The sequence below is a fragment of the Ixodes scapularis genome, unplaced genomic scaffold (assembly GCF_016920785.2).
Source record: "Ixodes scapularis isolate PalLabHiFi unplaced genomic scaffold, ASM1692078v2 PGA_scaffold2__306_contigs__length_199485367, whole genome shotgun sequence".
NCBI lineage: Eukaryota > Metazoa > Arthropoda > Arachnida > Ixodida > Ixodidae > Ixodes > Ixodes scapularis.
Window position 1 is genome coordinate 103,681,617 of NW_024609857.1, and position 23,951 is coordinate 103,705,567.

Genomic DNA, 23,951 nt, shown 5'->3' on the forward strand with positions numbered 1-23,951 from the left:
TTTTATTATCGGCATTAGTTGAGAATGCGGCGTCCCACGGGCGTAATATTTTGGCTGGGGTCGTATTTTGTGTCACTAAAGCGATACCAGCAATTTAATTCATTTTGAGTTTTGGCCGGAGTTGCCCTTTAAAGGGCCCTGCAATCATATTTAAGCGTCCACCTTTTTTGCGGTTTCCACGTCTCTTGGGGCTCAGGCAATCCAGCGGGCACGGAGAGAGTAACTAAATATCAGTGCGTCATATTTTAACCGGACGACGCGGAAACCTCCTCCACCGACGAGGGCGACCCGCGGTACCGAAAGCGCGCAAAATGTGACGTCGTTGGTCCTAGGCTTACTACTGGTCAGAGCCGCTAAAAGCTTCTCTTTAGTCGAAATACAAAATATAAGTGGCGCGAACCGTTTCAATTTTTTTATAAAAGTTGTTTTTGTTCAGTATTTTAGATCAAAAAAGAAACGAATGCAGTTCATAAAGTACGGAAACAAGAAATGACCCGTCGGCATACCCGCCACCAAGCGGTGGAAAAGGCGGCACATACTAGAAAGGAGTAGTGGGATCAGGCGCCGACACGGAAAGGTCACGGATGTACGCGGCGGCGCTGCGGTCATTTGGGCAGGAGGATCCGAGCGGCTCCGAGCGTTCCGAAGGCCTTCGGCGAGAAGCTTTGTCTTGCGGTTTGGCCGTTTCGCGGTATGGCAGCGCAAAGTAGCTCCCATTCTAAACTGATCTTTATCCCGTGTTTGCTGTCGTTTGTGGCCAACGAAGTGTCATGCCGAATTAGTATTTAATCGCGCAGCAAATGCAATGAGAGCCTCTCTGGCTGCCCGCTGCATGCAGCCTATCCAGAACAGGCTTCAATGGCGCCCTCTCGCGCCGTCGACTCGGAGTGCGGCAGCCGTGAGCGCTCGGTAAGCTCACTACTCCTCCTCTAGTTCACGGCCACTCTCAAGCAACCAAGGACGTCATGAGGGAGGTTATTTTTTGCTTGTTTTTGCAATTTTAGTTTGCCTGTAACTTCTAAAATAAAGAGAATTTCGAGAAAAGAAAAGTTTCACTAAATTACTATGTTCAGTGCGCTCAGGTTCGGTGCAAATTAAAAATTAGTAAAAAAGTCATTGCAGGGCCCCTTCAAGAACAGATACAGCGGAAGAGGTTACAGGAGAGCCACCCCCGTCTCCCCGGCGGACGCGCCGCGTCGAACTAACGAAGTTAAAATGCACCTAGGTCGAGACGCGCTACCTGAAAGCCCCGCTGAGGCATGGTTGTACAAAAACAATATGAATTGTGCCACAAAACCCTGCAAACTAAAGATTTTAAAAACATAACGCGCCCCTCTTTTTGTACTAATCTCCAATAAATTTCATACAAAAAGAGTCTTTTCCGTTTGTTTCTACGCAAAAACGGGCTTTCAAAAAGCTCAAGGTGACCACAGTACAGACAAACGATAAAGAGTGGCGCTGTTGTCGCATTTAGCTCGGTCTCGGTGGACGCCAGCGGCCCAGGTTTCGACGGCGAGTTTCCCAACTGAGTGTTTTAGTAACGTTGACTGAGACGATGACAGTGATCAGTTGCCAGACTGAATTTCAAAAAAGTTTATTCTAGGCACTGTAGTGCATATTTCTCTTGTGAGCTTCCAAACTTTAATATTCAAATAGTGTCCGTCGACACTGCAAAAAAAAAAAAAAAGATTGAGGTAGACCTAAGCATTCCTTACGAGTTGTGAATGCGAAAGCATGCAAGCCGCTCATCCGCTCCCTTTTTCGTCTGCTGCATACTTTCTGTCGCCGGTCGGAGTGTGTGCACCCCTGGTGACCTCGGACGCTCCGCGCTGATGGACACGCAGTGCCATGGGGTGAGCAATCGTGGAAACTGACGAGCGCAGCGGCCAATGGGAGCCCTGTCAATGCGCATTAGCCAAGGGAACCGAAGGAAACGATCTGCCGGTTTCGCGCTTCCGAGTGATGACATCAGCTCGCTCCATGGGACCAGTTAATACTTTCACATTAATAATGCTCTTACCTGGCTTTAGCTGGTATGGAGCTGTGCAACAATTTCAGGGCTTTGCTTAAAGCCTTAAACTATCGTGGAAGTTGATGCCTGACACTTCTGAAATGAACTACAAAAAACAGATTTTGCCTGGATAGCCTAGTTTTTATTTAAAAAAATGAAAAAGATCCAGGTCTTTGCCGCCTCTCAACTCGTACGGTATCTTCCGGGTCACGTGCGCAGTGACGTTGATGGGGTAAGCGCGGGGTTCCGGGAAATGTTCTCTTTTCAGAGCCATCAGTGAGCAGCGAGAACTCATCCGCTCGCGACCGCGTGACGACATGCTGGCGGGCGCAGTGCGAACAATGTGGTGAAAGGAAGAAAGTCTCATCCGGGTCCAGCCGTACCCGTCCGGCCGTCCACAAAACTATCAGCAGATGAAGCTGATAGTTTTGTGGACCTAGGATAGATGGCGCCACTAAAACTCCGTATAATAAAGGTTTTGTCGATGATACCAGGTTTTTGACGCATTTATATATATGCTGGAACGACAAGATCTATAGAAAAGTTACCTTTTATCGAGCAGGTATTCGCACAACTTGCTATCTTTCTGCAAGATTCCCCAGTGACGTCACGCCGCGTGTTTCTCATGGCCGCCGCTCGCGGCTGCAGGTCGGTGAATATTCTAAGTTTTGCCTCGCTATTACGCGGCGGAATCGCAACATTTCGATGAAAGGAGGTGTGTTTTCTGTCATTTGTGACAAGGTGAACAATATCAAAAGCAGAAAAATCGTTGCACAGCTCCTTTAAGCCCACCAAAAGAAATTACTGCTCATATTATCCGAATATCGATCAGTACCGCAGATTTTTATCCCATGTGCTTAAATATTAGTCCTGGTAAAGCATTCAAATAAATGTAATGCATACAACCAAAAACATTTATTTTAAAAGAACATGACAAGGGTACAGTGATTCCACCACTCAAATCTGTCACCCCTAGTCAACATGTGTGTAGGCGCTTGCTGGTGGTGATGATAACTTACACAACATAAAAAATGAGAATCAAAAAGCTAGTTCAATGCTTGAACCAACTGTTTGAGAAGTTTCTTTTTCCAACCACAAGTCCCACATGACAAGAACAAGTGTATACATAAATCAACAAATAAAATAAAGTAAAAAGCAATATCCAACCAAAAATGTGTCAATATTAACTCTAGAAACCAACAAGCCCACACAGAGATATTGCATGCTTTCCTATAGTGCACCAACTCCCAACCCCCAAAAGAAAAAGCATTAGAGTTGAACACGTTTAGTGTTTTACCTATAGTTTGCTATTGCCTGCAAAGTACAAGTTGTTAAGAAAAGAAAACTATATATATATTAATGATTTGTTTATGGAAGTGCATAACAAACTTTTTAAACTACAACTATCACAAAATAATACTCATGAAATGCCATTATCACTTGAGAAGCCAAGCCTACGAGAGAATAGAAACCAAGTGACTAGACTGAACACAAATTGCGAGGTTTGTACTCATCCCCAGCTGAAATCAACTCTGCGAAAATTGTTAGAGCTGCCATGATAAACACCAAAAGTTATATAAAAAAACTACTCAAGCCCCCACCCCTTCTTGGAGTGGTGGGGGTGGGGCTGGTGGTATTTTAGGCATGTAAAGGCACATTTACTATTTACTACCAGAACTGCATCAGTTGCATCTGCAGTATGCGTTTTTTTATAGAGGAAACAACACAGTCTCGCTGGACAATCTAGATTTTCATGTGATAAGGGCCCATTTATGGATATTGCACATCATGCACCATACAAATTATTGGACAAGGGCAATTGTTTGGCCATAAAAGACATATTCAAGTCAAAGGAAGAGTAAGAAACAAGTTTGCTGCTAGCATAGCAGCTGTAATGGTAAAATAAAAAAAAATAAAAGTTTTGTAGGGGCAAAATTTTGAGTGGGAGGATCTTAATCACCGAGAAAGCCTTCAGGCAATGCCCCTAAAACAACAAGCAGGCACGGTTTTCTTTACACCTCCAAAAATAACTCTTGAATCCAGTAGTTTCCTACACTGCCCTGTAAACAGGGGTAATTCTTCTCATAAACATGTCTGCGTGAAAATCTTCCTAAACAAGTGATCAGTGTGAAAAGTCCTCCACGGAACACAGAGTGATACCTCTAACCCCGCTACACACGCACACAAAAAGTTCTTCTATATTGCAACTGTGCCACAATCATCAAGAAGTTGACTGAGCAGACTCGTCAGACTGTTGCGCGTCTTGGCTTTGAAAAGCATCCATGGCTTCTTGAATCTTCTCCCGCATTATCTGATATTTAAGTCTTAACTGGCTTAGGTATTCCTCCTCTTCCAAGTCCAGAATCTTCAAAAAGTTTTGTAGCTCTGGTAGTGCAAAGTCCTCCCACTGGATGTGTAGAAGGAGAAAAACAAGGTTGTGTTAATACAGTCCAAGAACAATGGGGTGAAGGGGCAGAAGGTTAAGCCAAAGGTAACTTGTTGCAAATATTACCTCAATGTCACTGTTGTCATTTTCCTGAAGAACAAACTGCTTGGCACGACTGCTCCAGTCCAGTGCAAGCCAGAGTGGCTTTTCAGTATCTTGCAGTTTCCGCAGTTTCACTTTGGCAACGAATGAGACAAAGAATTTTAATGTCGCACAAAGAGAAATTGAAGTTAGGCCATTTACTCATGTATAATCTTGTTTATGCAATGTTAAAGTAATTTACCTACAAAGAAATATATGCATTGAAAAGATGTCATTTCTGGTGACCAAAAATTTGGACTTTGGACATGTTTTTTTCGTTCTGATATTCTGAGTAATATTGGAAAATGTGGACATGCCTTATTTTTAGACATTGACATTTTTGTTTCATTTTATTACTTGAAAAACCTGCATTTATATTCTGTATTCACTCATTGGATAGTGCACTGCCGAAAGTATCTATCTATCTATCTATTATGAGTAGCATAAGGAGTGGAGGCATTACAAATTATTACCTTTCTTATGTAATGGTTAACAAGAAGTATAAGAAACAGGTGCCTGAACAGAAATACACAGTACAGTCCTAGGGGTCCTCCTGAGCAACAGAAATTTACTAAGATCACAGAATGCCCCCAGAGTACCAAGACTTGTAAGTTTTGTTTCAGAAATGTGTTGCTGATAGAACCAGCTAGCCAGCAAGTAAATGCACCTCCATTCTCCTTTAGCTGAAAACAATATAGGAATTGATAAAGAAAGCTCTTCCAACCAGTCAGAATGCACCACCTGTTCAGAGTTCCCACATAAGCATTTTACACACATTTCTTTTTCATTCTCCTCTTCTTCTCCTCCTCCTCCTCCTCCTCCTCCTCCTCCTCCTCCTCCTCCTCCTCCTCCTCCCCCCTCTCCCTCTCTCCCCCCCTCCCCATCTCCAAGAAGGCAGAGGTCAGCAAATCAGAAAGTGAAATCCGCTTGATTCTCCAGTTCTAGTGGATGCTATTAAAAAAACACTCAACTTTCTTAAAGGCCGACGACCAGACTCGAGATTCTGCAAGGCAGAAGACCCTCCTCTCCACGCCTTCGGGCGAGGGAAGCGAAGGATGGAAAGAAGGGACCAAGAGGGGCGGGCGCGGGTGGAAAGGGTAGGAGGGAGAGGAGGAAGCGGGCGAAAAGTGGAAAGCGCGAACTGGTCGTCGGTCTTTAAAGGAGCTGTGCAACAATTTCAGGGCTTTGCTTAAACTATTGTGGAAGTTGATGCCTGACACTTCTGAAGTGAACTACAGAAAACAGAATTTGCCTGGATACCCTAGTTTTTATTTAAAAAAATGAAAAAGATCCAGGTTTTTGCCGCCTCTCAACTCGCACGTCGTTTCAGGGTCACGTGCGCAGTGACGTCGATGGGGTAGGTGCGGGGTTCCGGAAAAGTTCTCTCTTTAGAGCCATCAGTGAGCAGCGAGAACTCATCCGCTCGCGACCGCGTGACCACGTGCTGGCGGGCGCCGCGCAAAACAATATGGTGAAAGGAGGAAAGTCTCATCCGGGTCCGGGCATACCCGTCCGGCCCTGTCCCCCTCCCCCTTTGGCTTCTGGCGGCTGTTCGCGGTAGCAGAAAGAGCTGACGGTTTTGTAGACCTAGGAAAGATGGCGCCACTAAAACTTTGTATAATAAAAGTTTTGTCGATGATACCAGGTTTTTGACGCATTTATATTTATGTTGGAACGACAAAGATTTATAGAAAAGTTACCTTTTATCGAGCAGGTATTCGCATAACTTGCTATCTTTCTACAAGATTTCCCATTGACGTCACGCCGCGTGTTTCTCATGGCCGCCGCTCGCGGCTGCAGGTCGGGGAATATTTTAAGTTTTGCCTCGCTATTATGCGGCGGAATCGCAACATTTCGATGAAAGGAGGTGTGCTTTCTGTCATTTGGGACAAGGTGAACAATATCAAAAGCAGAAAATGCCAATTCTTTCAACGTTAAAATCGTTGCACAGCTCCTTTAACGTAAAACATTCATTGGCTCGTGGAACCAAAAAAATTGACCATGAGGCTCAACACCGATTGGCTGGGGGGAAGGTCATGTGATCAACACCGATTGGTTAATTCCGATGAGTATGGGAGGTTCTGGAAAAAAGCCGTGTTTTAAAGGGATACTACAACAAAATTTCGGAGCTTATTTCTTAATCTATTCGTGTTCAAGGGAGCAGTATCACATAAGATACACCAATCTCTTGTTGAAAAAAAACACGAAAAAGAATTTTAAAACAAATTAAACGATTAGCAAAGAGCACCTAGTGGATGTCGCTAACATGTCATATTTAAAGCCCGTCTAGGAACCTTGACAGGTAGTGACGATGCCTGTCCGCCTCCGGTCACCACGAGAGAAGAGGGGAAGGAGGAACTCCCCTCTCCCTGAGACTTTCTCTTTTGTGTGTCCCAGTGTTATGTACCGGCGCCACCGGCAGGTGGACTAAGCAGCCGATGCCGCGAGCCTCGTGACAATCGCGTGCTAGTGAGAGCTCGGGCAGTTGTTCCTGGACCGAGAACCGCGATGGACGCACCATCCACACTCTAAAGCTGACAGTAAAGCTTGTATTTATCAATTGGCGACGAGTGAGAGGAACGAACCTGCGGCTTTGAGAAGATGGCGACTCACGGCACCATGGAAGCGTTCTCGGGAAAGGGGTGGTCATCTTGGGTGGAGCGGCTCATCTACTACTTCGAGGCCAACGGCATCAGGGATGGCACTAAGAAACGGGCCGTTCTGCTAACTCTGTGTGGTCCCTCCACATTTGAAACGGTCAAGGCATTGGTGGCTCCCAGGTCTCCAAGTGAGTTGACTTTCGAGGAGATCGTGAATATGCTCCAAGCACATTTTGATCCCCGGCCGGCAGAACTGTTCAGCCGTTGCAAGTTCCAATGGCGAGATCAACAGCCCGAAGAGTCAGTGACCGCTTACGTCGCTGCTCTTAAGAAACTTGCAGCAGACTGCAATTTTGGGAACGTTCAAGTGACTCCGACGACTAGCACAGCTAGTCTTTCCGTCTCAGCGCTAGCTGCTGGGGCAGCCGACGGCACGGTCAGCACGGTCACAACAGCGGTTTCCAGCAACGCGACGATGTTACCCATGGACATAATGTTGCGCGATCGTTTTGTTTGCGGTCTTCAAAATGAAAATCTCCAGCAGCGGCTATTTGCGGAGCGGGACCTTACGTTTCTCAAGGCGTTCGACATTGCCGTACGAGCCGAGAGCGCCAAGGACCACCAGCGGCAAATAAAAGCAGATTTTCAAGAAATAAACAAAGCGGAAAAAACGCGTCCGGCGCATCGTCGCCAGGAGAAGACGACGCCATCGTCCACGCCCTGCTATCGCTGCGAAGAACTCCACAGTCCTAGTTCTTGCAAGTTCCGAACATCGCAGTGTCGGTACTGCAAAAAGACGGAACACATCGCGAAAGCTTGCTTCAAGAGAAAGAAAAACAGCCAAAACTCCGTACAGGCACTCGAACCACAGGAAAATCATGGCCCCTTTACAGAACCGTCAGGCACGCTGGGTGACTTGTACGCCGTAACACCGCGGCGGGAGCCGGCAGAGAAGGTTATGATAAGCCTGGAGGTTCAGGGTGTTCCTCTCAGATTTGAGGTGGACTCGGGAGCGGCGTTTTCTTTGATCAGCGAACAAACGTTCCGAGCAGCGTGGCCGAGGAACCCTCCGGAATTTACAGACGATAACATCGCTCTGCGTACCTGGTCTGGGGAAGGCATAGAATCTCTGGGAACAATTCACGTCATGGTCCAGTTCAAGAAACTGAAAGTGAATTTGCCTCTTCTTGTGATGAAGCACCCCGGATGTAACCTTCTTGGGCGGAACTGGTTTGCAGCCCTGGGAATTGGCCTCAGCGGCGTGCACCAGGTGGTGTTGGACGGCAGCCTGACAGCCACCATCGAAAGGTACGGGTCAGTTTTTGACGGAAACCTGAACGGCTACAACGGACCAGCGGTAAGCCTAGAACTGGAAGACAACGCGTCACCCAAGTTTCTACGAGCTCGCACTGTGCCATTCGCGCTCAAACCAGCGGTGGAAGCCGAGCTGCAACGTCTCACGGAACAAGGCATCCTTGAACAGACTCAGCACTCGAATTGGGCAACACCCGTTGTAGTGGTAAGGAAGAAAAACGGCAGCATCAGACTTTGTGGTGACTACCGGAGCACCGTCAACGCTGTGACGCTCAAGGCGTCATATCCACTGCCGACAGTGACAGAGGTGCTCGCAAAGCTGCGGGGAGGGAGAATTTTCTCCACCATCGACCTGGCTCAAGCATACCAGCAGTTACGAGTCACCGAGAACACAGCTGACGTTCTTACCATCAACACGATAAAGGGCCTTTATCGTCTCAAGCGACTTCCTTTCGGCGTCTCGGCAGCACCAGCCATTTTCCAGAAATGCATGGAGACAACACTTGCAGGGATAGCCGGTGTCAGCGTGTATCTGGACGACATCATTGTCAGCGGTGCCACAACTGCGGAACACGCCCAGCGCCTGAACCTTGTCCTGTCAAGACTCCAAGAAGCTGGCCTGCGAGCAAACCGTGAGAAGTGCCTATTTGGCGTTCCTGAGGTCACTTACCTGGGCCACACGATCGATGCGGTTGGTGTTCATCCAACCAACGACAAGATCAAGGCGTTCAGGGAGTTGCCAGAACCTACGTCAAAAGCCACGCTGCAGTCGTTCCTCGGAATGCTCGCATTCTACGACAGGTTCTTAGAAAACCGAGCGACTGTAGCCTGCGATCTCTACAGACTACTAGCCAAAAACGTTCCTTGGCACTGGGAAGAGCGCCATGCCCTCGCTTTCCGGAAGTTGAAAGAGTTGGTACTCCGCAAGACAACGTCGGCTCACTACGATGAGTCAAAACCACTGCTTCTGTCCTGTGATGCGTCACCATATGGCGTCGGCACAGTTCTTGCGCAGGTTGACCACGAGGGCAGGGAAGCTCCAATCGCATTCGCGTCAAGAACTCTAGGGGATGCCGAGAAAAATTACTCACAGCTTGATCGAGAAGGATTAGCAGTGGTGTTTGGGGCGATGCACTTTCACCAATACATCACCGGACGAAGTGTCGTTATTATCACCGATCACCAACCACTGCTTGGCATCTTGGGACCGCAGAAGCCGGTACCACAAGTCTTGTCACCCCGAATGCGGCGATGGTGCGTCAAACTATTGGCGTACGATTACAAACTCGTGTACAGGCCTGGAAAACGACACCAGAACGCGGATGTTCTAAGCCGTCTGCCCCTACCTGACAGTGACGACGAGCCTTGCTCACCAGGAGACGTCCTGATGATTGAAGCCTTGACAAGTTCTCCGCTGACAGCAGAGAAGATAGCAGCCATGACATGCGCGGATCCGATTCTGTCCCGCGTCTACGAGGCTGTGCAGCAAGGCAAGCTTCATGAGCTCACGGAGAAGGACTTTACCGCGTACAGAAAAAAAGGCGCAGAGACGTCCACTCAAAGCGGATGTGTCATATGGGGATCCCGGGTGGTCATACCAGCCTTGGCACGTCCTGAAGCCATGAATTTAGTGCATGCTGGACACAAGGGAATTGTTGCCATGAAGTCATCTGCACGCAGCTATGTGTGGTGGCCTGGCATCGACCGCGACATAGAGGACGCTGTTGGCAGCTGCCCCATCTGCCAAGAGTCCAGGAAGATACCAAGCAAGGCACCGCTTCCTACGTGGGATCACGCATCACTTCCTTGGGACACGCTGCATTTGGACTTTGCAGGCCCTCTGGAAGGAAACATGTTCCTTGTCGTTGTAGATGCCTACACGAAGTGGCTAGAAGTGCGAAGCATGACTAGTGCCACATCTGCAGCGGTCATCAAAGAAGTCCGAGGTATGTTCGCAACTTTTGGACTGCCTCGCAAGATTGTTTCTGACAACGGAAGCGTCTTCGTATCGAAGGAGATAACAGACTTTTATGAAAAGAATGGCTTGAAGTTTGTGACCAGCGCTCCGTACCATCCAGCGACAAACGGCCAAGCCGAGCGCATGGTTTACGAACTTAAGCAAAGTTTGTCAAGAGAGAAAACGGGATCGCTCTCACTGAGAATTGCTAGATTCCTGTACAAACAACACAACTCAGTTTGCAGCTCGACAGGAAAAACACCAGCATTTTTGATGTTCAACAGGGAGCTTGCTACTAACATCAGTAGACTCCTTCCTCGTCGAGAAAGTAGTCACAAGGAACGAGATATGGAAAAGACACCGCCGTCCAGGGTATTTCAAGAGGGACAGGCAGTCTATGTCCTAAACTTCAAAGGAACCCCCAAGTGGATCCAAGGAAAGTTGACCAAAAGACTTGGAATTCGCTCCTGGCTGGTAGAGACAGCAACTGGATCAACCCGCCGCTACGTGGATCAAATAAGGCGTCGATTTACGACATCGACTCCATCGGCTGAGTGGTCTGTTCCTGCTCCTGTTTCGGACTCTCAACAGGATCACACTACCGAGAGATCGTCATTTCAAGATAATTCCGAGACGACGCCGGAACATACGACAGGCGCCGGAAGCGGAAGAAGGGAGCAACCTCCAAGAAATAGGCACCCTCCAGAACGCTATGGGAGCTACATCTGAGGGGGAAGAGGTGTTATGTACCGGCGCCACCGGCAGGTGGACTAAGCAGCCGATGCCGCGAGCCTCGTGACAATCGCGTGCTAGTGAGAGCTCGGGCACTTGTTCCTGGACCGAGAACCGCGATGGACGCACCATCCACACTCTAAAGCTGACAGTAAAGCTTGTATTTATCATCCAGACGTCGCTTTGTCCCTCGACAAGATTAAAGACGATTAACCCGTCACTCAAAACTCATACAAAAGTAGCTTTGGGGTTAGTTGCAGTGGCCCGATTGCTGACGTGCTTCAGCCGCTTCGGTGGCTGGAATGGCTAGGAATCCTGTGGAAGTCAGCCTCGCCATAGCTTTGCTCGTCACGAGACAATATATGTCACGATTGCGCCAGATGTCACGTGATCTCCGCTGGCTGCTCTCCAAGCGCCTGCCATAGTGGGCCATTTATAACGAAAAATACAGCCATCAGGCTCAAGATACAAATGCGGGATTGCCATTTACGGATATTGTGGAACATATTCAGCCTGTTTCTGAACACGACGGGTATACTTTCGTTGAAGTATCCCTTTAAAACCCTACTAGTGCCAGTACCTTCACTCCAGGAACTGCCATCAAGCTCATATTAATTAATCTTGTTTTTGCTAGCTGAAAGATGTCATGTTCTGTGCTCCGTCCTATTTGTGTATTCTTTCGTGCGTAAAATGCCACGTGTCAAGTAATCTAACAAAGAGCGCTATGAGCGCAGGCGCCGGACCTGGTAACGCTCCGGAGCGATATCGGAATGTTTCACACGTAACACAATTGCCCAGCAATTTACTACACAATTTTTTTATTTTTTCAATTGATTTGCTAGTTTTGGGGGACGCTACTCAGAAAGCCTTCAGCTTTCTTTTGTTTATACAGTCAAATCTCGTTAATTCAAACTCAAAGGGGATCTAAAATTTGTTTGAATAAAGCAAAGTATGAATTACTGGGAGTTTCCTCCCATCAACGCATAGGATGGGACGTGCATGTTAGTTTGGATTATTCACAAATTTGAATTAAGAGTTTTAATTAACGCGATTCGACTGCATTTTCAATTGATGCTTTAGTTCAGTTTATAAGTTTATTCCTTGTGACTTGCAAAGATGATGTAAGCCACAGCCAAACTTTTCGGCAGTTTGATACTTTAGCCCCAGGTTCCAGGAAAAAAAGCAGCCACCAGATGGCCAAAATAAAAAAAATATGCTTTTCGCGTAAGGCTTGTCAAAATATTAGGTGCTGGAGAAAATTAGCCGTCAGCGTTAAGTCCTTCTTTCAAACTCTTTGTTCATGTTCTGCCCATTGAAAAGCATGGCAAAGGAGCCCGTGTATGCACCTGATCTCACCACACCACTGTCTCCTTCCACACAATGTAGTATGTCTGCTAGGGTCGCCGAATGTCAACGGATGCACACGCGAACGCAACATCTGAAGACAGCTACAGTTATGCCATTTTCCAAATGACGTCTGCAACCAATGCTAGCTTGGGCTCCAAGTTAGGCTTCCAAGCAGACTGCGCTAGGCATAGACTTCTCGCTTCACTCCGCTCAAGGAAAATTATAATTATAATCTCAGGCCCGAGCGTGCACCAAGCCTCATCGAAACCGCCAAAGGTTCCTTGGGCAACTACTTTCCACTCTCAGCATCAACTTCCACAATGGCGTGTCCGACTTTGGCTAGCGTCACCGCATTCACTTTAGCAGATGGTATTCGGAAGATGTTGTCCGCTTTAAACGCTGCACTTGCACGTTCATCCATGAAGATGGTTTGCTGCCATGGTGACAGTGACCATAGCAGACGGACTTTGTCGTGTGGAAGAAGAAGGCAGTGTATCACGATCAGGTGCATACTTGGAGTCTTTTGTCATGCTTTTTAATAGGTGGAATGTGTTGTATTTCAATTTTTCTCATTTAAGTTCTCCATGCTACATAGACGGCACCACCAACTGCCACAGGGATCTACTGTAGCCAGGTGGCACCACTAGCCACCATCAGGCCCATGCCTTCAGGCCAATGGCCCCGGGACGTTCGATCCCCCATGTTGTTTACCGTTACATAAACAGTATAATTAAAAGTAGACTAGCTGATGTGTCTTCCCTTGCGGGGCTTTCCTGCCCTTGAGATCCGCCGGTCCTCGCCTCACCACTTCAGCACGTGAGACCTCGTCTTTTCAGCAGGCCGCCTCGGCCTTTTTCCTTATTATTAGGGGCAAAGTTCCTTAGGGTCTAGCCTTGTCCGGCGTCCGTGCTCACATCGATTGCACTGCCTCCAGGATCGACCCACTTTTAAAAAAAGAAAATGTACGCCCGCACGGGGGTTTGAACTTAGGACCACTTGCTTACGAGGCAGACGTCTTAACCACTACGCTACACTCCAACATTGCATGTAGCCGCTCAACGTCTATACAGGAGTGGGCGCTGCGGTCAAATGCGTATATAATCGCGTTAAAACTTTGCATGCATTGGCTCAACGTTTATAGACGAGAGGGTGCTGCGGTCAAATGCTCAACTGCGTATATAGCCACAATCCATACCACACATTCTCTTTTTGACGTGGACCGTTGACTTAAGCGGTGGAGATGCATTCCCACGGCTTCTAGCGGATCCAAGCTGATCCGCTAGAAGAACCACTGGCTCTGCATTTCACCGACCATAAAGCAGTAATAATGAAGTCGAAGGGCAACCCGGAACTGAGCAATACCTATGAGCAATAAAAAAAAATCAGCACCATCAGCACTACCTATGAACAATAAAATCAGTATCATCAGCACCACCAGAGCTTTGCCCCAATCAACATCATTCAACCCTGTGGAGATGCGCCCTCTTTTTTTTTGAGAGCTCTTCGAATCACAACAGAATGTGAACAAAAAGAGTTCGAAATAAGAACGTAATGCAGATGGCTGATTTTCTCCAGTGCCCGATATCTTGACGAGCCTTACAGAAAAAGTATGTCTTTAGCTCGCAATCTGGACGAAGTGTTTCGTACTGCAGGATCGGGCTAAACTACCTATGTGCCAACCTTGTAACTGATACTTTTGGCAGGTGACAAATGAGTGCTTGATATTTTAGGAAGCACGGCATGTTGCATAGCTAATTACAAAAGAAAATCTGTCTACATGTCAGTGCTTCCTACATGCCAGTAAAGCTGTGAACAAGGAGTAGGCCTGTTGCTACTGGGATACACAAAAGAATTCAACCACTTACCTGTACCAATAAATATAAATTCCTATCAGTGTCAAAGAAAGCTACAAAAGATTGGACTATATCGCTAAACACAAAAACAAAGCAACTGCAGAGCAAAGAATGGTACAGAAAGCAGGGGATCTGAACATTCTCATGAACTGATTGAATTCTTCCTACCTTCTTTTGACTCCTCGTCAAGGCAGCTTTCGTAAAGTGCAAACTTGTGAGGATTGTCTGCCACCTTGAACTTCTTCAGCAAGGCAACTATCAACTCTCGGGCAGTGTATTCGCTGCAAGAATAATACAGCCTATAATTAAGAATTTAATAGAACAAAAAGTTAAAGCAACGGCTTAGAAAAAATGAGCAAGTAGTCCCTATACAAAACAGTTGGAATACCCCAGGAGGCATGCAGTAACAGAAATTTTTATGCAACAGACAATAGCATGTTAGTACACTAGAAATTCATTTAAAAATATATTTAAAGTGTTCTTGAGGCCTTAATTTCAGTACTGTAAACAATTTCTTGCACAGACTCATTTATAATAGGGAGCTTAAGCAGATTGTTTCAATAATGATACCCAATATTCCGAAAGCACCTTTGCACATGCATCATATTGTTGTTGTTTATTGCTATCGGCGTTATCGGAATGATCTGCTGAAACCCCCTAATTACAAAAAAGAATACAAAAATCTATAGAGCAAATTAAAAACTTTGTAACAGTGAATACTTCGCAAATCAGCTAACCTCGGTCCAGGAATTTTGTTACTGCAAAATATTCTGTAGAGACATTCTGAACAAACCATGAAGCGCATCTCCACTTTTTTCCAGTGCACCAAAATTTTCCTGGCTTTCCTTGCCACCAGCCATATCTCACATTATACTGAATGAGTGTATTCAACGAAAACTAACTGCCCATTTGGAAAAAAAACGTGTATGATCTGGTCATTCAGTGATCAAGCTTAAGAATAATAATAATGTGGGACTATTTTCTGAAGTGAGCATGTGGCTGTATTGGACTCACATCGCCAAAGACGCCCATGAATATAAAATTGCTGGTAGTTATGCGACATGCATTAAAACAAAGGACGGGGGAACAAACAAAAAAAAAAGAGGCACACAAATGTTCAAAAGTTTGACCTCATATTAAAAATTGAGTAAGACTTTACACTTCGAGAACAGCACTATTTTTACAGTCTACCGAAAGTACCAAGCAAACATCCACACAACAGCTGGAGATGATCGCAAAAAGATGTGGATGCTCCCTTGTTAGGTTTGAAGAAAAAAGCAGAAGCAGCATGCCCAACTCGCCCAACTATCCATTCTTCTAAGCAGAAGCAGCATGGTAGGCTTTTGTATGATCTGGCAAAACGGTACGGGGTGATATGTAGGTCTGGCAGAACCCCTAGCTTTACCGCTTTGCACTGGTGCATGTGCGTAATGCTTCACTGCACTGCACTAGCTTGTTGAAGAGGCAGTTGACGTGGTGGAGCTCCTTGGTTAGCTTGGTGAAGCTTGCCAGCAAGGATTTTTCACGTGTCCTTTAACTGTATTTTGCATGTTTCAAACGTAGAAAGTGGGCACTTCTTGCAACGTGGGTGCACGTGTCGTGTCTTACGGTTTGCGCATATAGGAATTAAGAAGACCAGACTATGAGGTTTGTGGTACTCAGACTCACTGTTAGGGCAATCAAGAAAATATGAAGTTTGGTCATAAGAAGAGAGAGATTTCCTCTCCATCTACGAAGTGGGATGTATCTACTGTATGGTCACTAACAAAGAGTTTCTTCACTCCTTTATGCAAACAAGCCTTCTACCAGAAGAATGGGCCTCGGGTCATTTTTCATGTTTCATCCACCGTTGGCGGCAGCTCACACCACTAGAGGTGCCAACAAGATTACCTATGCAAGCAGGTTGCTTCCTGACCCCAGCTTTCAAGTGTATAAATATGCTGTTGCAATAAAAGCCTTTGAGGTAGTGTCACAGCAAATTCTACTCTAAACTCAAATATGCCATTAACCTTGTAATGTGCAGGGCTTTGATGGTGTCCTTGGGCAGGTAAAAAGATGTCAGCGTCTTCCTGCCGCTATCCTCCTCTTCTTTAAGGATGTTGTAAATGGACGGCGGCCTGGTCCCAGCCAGAACGTTGATCGGGCGCATTAGATTCATGCGCACCCGCACAAAACCACGTACGGACCCATCTTCTTGCTGAAATGAACATCCCCATTCAGGGATAAGCAAAATACACTCCTTGCAAGGATAGTGCCCCTCCTCTACAAACTTTCACTATTATTTGTGCATGCAAGAATGGTAATCCTCAAATTGCTTCCTATTTGTAACATACACTGTCACCATCACCGAGCGTCCTTCTTTGCCAAATGAAGTTAGTCAAGTTGTCAAAACTGTTAGAATGGGCTTCCCATTATCGGCAAAGAGGGTGAATGTGAATCCAAACGAATACCGTAATAATATAATGGCTCCAACCCGTGCCTAGGGTGTGGTGTGTGATGGCCGTGCATGCAACTGTCACAACGTTGTCGTCTTCATTTTACTTCTTACTACCTTCTGTCAGTATGTAGTGGCAGATTTTATTGTTTTCTACTCGCATTAGATGGTGACACTAGGCCAATTGTACTTTGCTCGAAGCAGCCATAGGTATGGCAGACAAGCCCAATGGTTAACGAGTGTTTATATTGTTCCCAACAGCACATGTATACGAGCTTTAAAAAGCTGCTTACAATTTTCAATATAGTCTGAATAAGTTAACTGACATATGAACTCGTTTTCCATTTCAATCTCTACCACTGTCGGCCTGTACAACAGTTTCCAGGCTCGAATTTTCATGGTTTATAGCATGCTCCTATCACATTTTAATTCCAGTCCTTTCAGTGCCCTCAACAAGAATTGTGATACCCACAAGAATCTCACCAGAATCATCTCAAGCCCTGGATCCTGATGATTGTAGCTGGTGATTCTAGACAACAGCTCATCCTTTGGCAGATCCTCAGGAAACAGAGGAGATAAACGCCCCTGTTTGGGGTTTGAGAATCCTGTGTTAGTGAAGTATACTTAAATCGAAAATAACAACGCAAGAGTGACAAAGCTACAAGGAAAAACTAACATTTTGCCCATTTTTTTGCTCATCAGATGATCCTGAGGATGGAGTGTTCAAGTCTTTTGTCTCCATCTCACCCCGACCTTTGCAGTCTAGTGTGACAAGGTCTTGACACCTGAGGTGGCACGTGAAACTGCAGTCTGAAAGAGAAAAGCATGGTCCTTAAACTAGCAGGTAAGTTAGGGCAAGACATCTGATACAAATAAAGAATACCCACCCTATACACTATAAAGGGACTTTCCTAGACAATGGTGTACAACCAGCAAGGCCGATAGAGTATTAGCAACGAGCGAGTCTCGAAAATACTACCCTGTGTCAAATTTTTGCTATGTTTCACAGCTCTTCAACTTTCACATTAAATTTCTTAATTTCTTCAAACACATTTCCAACCTGTGTAATTGAAAAACAAGACGTTAAAAAAAAATAACAATGGCTGACAATTGGGGTCAATAAATTCAGAAATCGCTTACTCAGGCATTGGAGGCACTGTTGGGATGAGCAGGCCCCCCAGACAAAGTCTCCGCACCGGTCACACCAGGTTGGATTCTTGAACTGCACTGGCTCAAAGTTATGGCCGATTCCACTCTCCGTCGGCTCGATTTCCACCACTCCGAAATTGGCAAGCTCAATGAACTCCGACCGTCGGAATGTTTTTGGCCGTGCAATCCTTGGGTGATACAGTGTCCGATATGGTGTTGGAAAGCCGCTGGTGTTTGAGTTTTGCTGTTGGATGAAAGAGGACAAGCATTTGCGAAAACGTAGGATTGCAGTTTGTAAAACTGCCAAACAACCAGATGATGCTAATCTTCTCAGAGCCATGGCACATTTTCTTTCTACCTATGAAAGCTGTGAACACAAGTTATTATGGAAGGTGATGCCTCCACACGTGTGCACAAGCTACGAATTTGTGTTCACAACTTGCGCTTCAAGCAGGGACATGGACAAGACAAACTTGGAGGGGGGTTACCTGCCAAATTAATTAAGGGCATTTGGAACACCGCAATGAAGGACTGAGGATTATTTAGACCACCTAAAGGAAATTCTGATGTGCAACAGAGATTTCGGTTACATGGCACCTTCTCCACGTTAAGGGAGCTGTGCAACGATTTTAACATTGAAAGAATTGGCATCTTCTACTTTTGACATTATTCACCTTGACACAAATGATAGAAAGCACACCTCCATTCATCGAAATGTTGCGATTCCGCCACGTAATAGCCAGGCAAAAATTAGAATATTCCCCGACCTGCAGCCGCGAGCGGCGGCCATGAGAAACACGCGGCATGGTGTCAATGGGGGTCGATGGGGGTCGATGGGGGTTAGAAAGATAGCAAGTTGTGCGAATACCTGCTCGATAAAAAGTAACTTTCCTATAAATCTTGTCATTCCAACATAAATATAAATGCGTCAAAAACCTGGTATCATCGACAAAACTTTTATTATATGGAAGTTTAGTGATGCCATCTATCCTAGGTCCATAAAACCGTCAGCTCTATCTGCTACCGCGAACAGCCGCCAGAAGGCGGAGGGAGACAGGGCCGGACGGGTATGGCCGGACCCGGATGAGACTTTCCTTCTTTCACCATATTGTTCGCACTGCGCTCGCCAGCACGTGGTCACACGGTCGCGAGCGGATGAGCTCTTGCTGCTCACTGATGGCTCTAGAGAGAGAACTTTACCGGAACCCCGCACCTACCCCATCGACGTCACTGCGCACGTGACCCGGAAGACGATGTACGAGTTGAGAGGTAGCAAAAGCCCGGATCTTTTTTTATTTTTTTAAATAAAAACTAGGGTTTCCAGGCAAAATCTGTTTTCTGTAATTCACTTCAGAAGTGTCAGGCATCAACTTCCACAATTATTTAAGCAAAGCTCTGACATTGTTGCACAGCTCCTTTAAGCCTTTGTCGAAATGTGGGCACTTCAATCAAGATTCGAACCGGCCATCTGGGGATTCGTAGGCCAGGGCTTTGCCTTGGAGCAACTAAAAGACAAGCCAAGCTGGTCTGTCACACTCACACTCGTAAGTTTGTGAGGAGTAATGACATAAGCTGCCGTACATGTCCACTTTGTTATATCAAATAATCTTTAAGAATGTCATATCATACTGTGGGTTCAACAAGCATGACATAATAAAAATAATAATAATAATATCTATATCTGGTTCTGGAGAGCTGCGGCACCATGGAAAGGTAACAGCCCGTAACTTGGAGGCCCGTGATGCCGTGTCTAATGAACATGACAATGAGATGAGTAGCCCTATATACATGAAAGATGACAACGAGATGGATTGCTGTTATTGCAGAGGATGGCAGTTAGATTTGAAGATGTCCAGATTACGTTGAGGTGGGTCAGCAGCGAGCCATGGGGATCTGGCACGCCGTTTGATCGGTGCATATAGCACAAAAGAGCCCCAGGAGTATGGTGGTGCTGTTGCTCACAGGGGTCGAAGCAACAGGCACCAAGGAGGTAGCCCAGTCAAAGTAGAGAGATGCCACCTTTGTGGTACCAAGGCCCAGGGCTCAGATTGAGGCACCGCCGTTGCCTGGTGCGACATCCCCTCAACGTTGTCATGATTACAATACGGCATGCGGAGTAAGCTCAGTGCTTACCTTGGGCTTCTTCTTGCGGAATGGGAGAGGGAAGTTGAAATTCTGGAGGAACAGACTGGGGCTGAAGCCCTGCCTGAGTCTGTTCTCCTGGTACGCGATGCCCTTTTTGGGTGTCACGGGCGGGGTCAGAAACTTCGGCGTATACTCCTTCTGGGCCTCGCTCGTGGACATGCTGCGGGTGAGGCGATAAAAGAAGCAATGTACACGGGCACTCCCGTACAACTCAAAAGCCAAGCCAGTCTCCTAGGCTCCGCTATCGCGAAACGAGACACGAGCGAAATAGGAGTCTCGCACGCGTTTTACTTATCGCTCTACAAGGCGTTTTCCCCACTGGCTGCGCCCAATGCGCCAGACAAGAAACAACATAGCGAACACAGATACACAGAGAAAAGTAACCACGCCGGTCGTTTCGAGATGGCGTTACATAGCACAGCAAGAGGCCCGTGAACGCGTGCCTCCTCACATTTATAAACAGGCGCAAAAATAAACACGTCAGTTGCTATTTCGAGGTTACAAGGCGAGTGTACCGGGTTGCAGTCGATTCCAAAGCCGCGAGTATATCGGGTTGAAGCCGATTTAAAAAAAAAAAAACAAGTTCCGCTTCGACAGGTAGTGTAAACTCTGACTGTTTATAGTCAGGAGAGCAACCCAACGAATGCTCAGAGACACGGCTCGAAACATGATCGTTTTCAGTGTGCATCGCGGGAAGGTGTCCATGTTGCGAAACAATATTTTTACCTGTGGTTTCCAGGTTTGGTAGATGATCCAGCCTGCCGCTTATCACCGTTCGGATCACCGCGAGCTTGACACACCAGTTTTCAGATCGTCTCAACGCGGATTACTCATATCTAACACAATAAAATGGTACCCCAGTGCCTGATGCGTGGCAAACAAGGAAGTGCTGCTGGAAGGCAACATTTCTTGAACGAGCAAAACATACGAAATGCGAGAAAAAGATCGCGACAAGGCGCCTCCTCTGCTCCGAAGAAAAACACGCGCAGACGACACTCACGTAACCAATGGCAAATATCGCTCAATATTTCTAAGCTGGGTATTAAGTTACACTTTGCTGTCATTTCAGTTAGTATTTTCATTTTTCATATATTTCTCAACGATAGTTTTTTTTTTTTTTTTAAAGTTGTAGACTTTTGGCACTTATCGCGAAATTTAATCGCGAGCGATATCAGGTTCAATGGCGTCCTGCTGGCGGCAGAAAAATCTGACGGGCCAGCCAGCCACGGGGCCACGGTATCGGGCAGTATCTCGGGTCGGCTGAAAACAAAAACAGTAAAGATACGAATAGCGCAATAATCTCCGCGAAGCTGACTGTCTAGACGCTTGGGTCACTTTTGGAGGGTATGCGAAGGATCATGGCCGAAGTGGAAATTGCAAAGGCTTTGCAGCTCGTTCGAGAAAAAGTCATCGCGGCTTCGAAGGAGCGCTCCGGCCCGCCGGCTCGTCTCGTCGCGGTGAGCAAAACCAAGCCAGCTGAACTGCTGATCGCAGCCTACGAAGAAGGGCAACGCCACTTCGGTGAGAACTACATCCAGGAGTTGGAAGAGAAAGCGAACAGTCCGGAAATTCAGACTGCCTGCCCCGAGATCAAGTGGCATTTCATCGGTCGTCTGCAGCGCAACAAAGTCGCCAAGCTCGCGAAGGTTCCAAACTTGTTTATGGTGGAGACATTGGAATCGTCGAAAACGGCTATGGCTTTGAACAGTTGCTGGGCTTTGAACGGCCTGCCTCCGTTGAACGTGATGGTGCAAGTAAATACCAGCGGCGAAGAGCAGAAGAACGGAGTTGAACCTAAGGAAGCCGCTTCGCTCGTAGAATTCGTTTTGAAGGAGTGTCCGAACCTTAAGTTCTCCGGTTTAATGACGATTGGTATGGCGGAGTACGACGCCACCGCCGGTCCCAACCCGGACTTTGTGAGCCTGCTTAAGTCTAGGGAAGAGCTCTGCAAAGAACTCAACTTGGACGTCGGCGCCGTGGAGCTCAGCATGGGAATGTCTGCGGACTACGAAGAGGCTGTGCGTATGGGTAGCACCAACGTTCGCGTCGGCAGCACCATTTTCGGACCGAGAAACTACCCTGCGAAGGTCTAGTTTACGACGCGTTATGCTTATGCATGAAAATTCCTAATACGGTATCCAAAAACTTGATTTTGTACTTCTCGACAGGGCATCGGATCGTTTGTAAGTGTTATTCGTGATCGGCTTATTGACTAGCTGACGCCTTGTTTTTCTTCTGAACTTGGTAAACAAATAAAATATTACTTTTTGTGCTACGATTTCAACTTTTATTTTCCAGTGTAGGGAAGTACTTGCACTTTTTCTCGAATATGATTTAGGAGCATGCGGTACTTCTCCTTCACTTGGAGTACATTTCTCTGCTAATTTCCAATTAACGTACAATAGTTGACTTCAATGTATTGTTGCGATAGGCCTTGGCGAAGGTCACGTCCTTCCTTCGCCTCCCCTTCTTTTCTACCCGGCGGGGTTTGGCCTTCGCATTTAGGATCGGCGACCGGCCGTCTGAGCCGTTGTTGACAGAACACGTCGCCCGGCGCCGCGTGGACGCCGCCACACCTGGGAGCGGAGCTGAGCCGGACTCTTCTCTCTGGCTGCGGGGGTCAGTCCATCCAGGAACCAGCTGCCCTACCGGGAGAGGATTCCGGGGGACGACGCCGGCGGCGGGACTTCCGGCTGAGTACGTTCGGCTCAAGTTTTCGTCCGGCGCCACTTGCGGATTATCCCGCTAAACCTTTCCCGAGCCACGACTCCGCATAATGAGGGGATCATCTCCATCACGGTCAGCGTCTGACGGGCTGTGGGCTGACAGCGGACCCTTCGTCACAAACTCCTGGCGCGGCTTATCGAGGTCGAGAATGCCCCGGCGCCGGATTGGGAAGCCCGTCCGACGCTGCAGTGTGTGCGTGTATGTGTGTGCGCGCTCGAGAGGATGAGTGGGGGCGGGGCCTGAACATGACGTTCGTTGGCAGTTCGGCCATCATTGGCTGCCAACCGCTGGAAAATCAACAGCGACTGTATAAAAAGAGCAAACGAGAGGCCGCAAGGTGTGCTCTCCGACGAACAAGAAACTTCTGTACACATGTATTAAAACAGAGTTTATCGCGAGACACCCTCCCGTCTCCTGATGTCCCTGCCTGGAGTCGGCCTGCGGTTCCTGTCCTCGCCTGGCCCTGCCTGAGGCTGCCTGGGGAACCCCTCGGTCGCAACAACTGGTTGGCAGCGGCGGGATGGCGTGCCTGCTCATGGTTCCTGGTAGGGGTGAGTGCTTTGCAATTTTCCCTTGATTTGCAAGACCTTTTGCTCAGTGTTAGGTACGCGAGTAGAAGGCTGCCCTTTCGGCTCAGAAAACGCGAAGTTCAAGCTGTCTGAGTTAGATAGGGGAGGGAGATTGCGACACTCGGGATCATGGAAGTCAGTAAGCTACGCATTCCTGAGTTGGTGGCGGTATGCGAGGAGCTTGGTATAAGCGTGGGGCAGGCAAAGCGAAGGAAGCCGATCATGGAGCTACTTCGCGAAAAGGAAGTGTCCGACGTAGAGCTTCAGGAGGCTTGGGAGCTGATTCGGGAGCTGAACGAAAGAGCGAAGGCTGAACGGGAGCGGGACGAAAAACGCGAACGTGAACGCGAGAAGCGGGCTCGTGAATTGGCGGAGAAAAGGCTCGAGATTGAAACGTTGATGCAGGAAGTTCGGTCTCAAAGAAGAACGGTAGTAGTAGAGGTCACAGACTCGAAGTACCTAGCAGCGACATTTCCTCACTGGTTCACGTACGAGGGTGATCCGAAGCCACGAGAAAAAGACCTTGTGTCCAGGAGGGAAAGAGCGGTTGCACCAAGCGGAGCTAGAACGCGTCAGGTAGCGGCAG

The 23,951-nt window shown here is 47.2% G+C and overlaps 2 protein-coding genes across 3 annotated transcripts; one reads left to right on the plus strand and one right to left on the minus strand.

Moving 5' to 3' along the window:
- Nucleotides 1-2,904: 2,904 nt before the first annotated feature.
- Nucleotides 2,905-21,083, minus strand: LOC8031218 (ras association domain-containing protein 1). Of its 2 annotated transcripts, XM_029974395.4 has the most exons (9): nucleotides 20,796-21,083; nucleotides 20,058-20,229; nucleotides 17,916-18,168; nucleotides 17,452-17,585; nucleotides 17,259-17,360; nucleotides 16,351-16,538; nucleotides 14,510-14,622; nucleotides 4,524-4,633; nucleotides 2,905-4,418 (listed from the first exon to the last, which is right to left on the minus strand). In XM_029974395.4, the coding sequence occupies exons 2-9, from the start codon at nucleotides 20,226-20,228 to the stop codon at nucleotides 4,233-4,235; spliced, it is 1,257 nt and encodes a 418-aa protein (XP_029830255.3). In that variant the 5' UTR covers nucleotide 20,229; nucleotides 20,796-21,083; the 3' UTR covers nucleotides 2,905-4,232. The 2 variants fall into 2 exon arrangements, with proteins under 2 accessions (XP_029830255.3, XP_002404761.4); XM_002404717.5 differs by lacking the exon at nucleotides 20,796-21,083 and having other exon boundaries at nucleotides 20,058-20,463.
- Nucleotides 21,084-21,216: 133 nt separating this feature from the next.
- On the plus strand, nucleotides 21,217-22,344 carry LOC8031217 (pyridoxal phosphate homeostasis protein). The gene has a single exon (XM_002404716.5). It carries the CDS (start codon nucleotides 21,416-21,418, stop codon nucleotides 22,160-22,162), a length of 747 nt encoding a protein of 248 aa, XP_002404760.4. The 5' UTR covers nucleotides 21,217-21,415; the 3' UTR covers nucleotides 22,163-22,344.
- The last annotated feature ends 1,607 nt before the right edge of the window (nucleotides 22,345-23,951 follow it).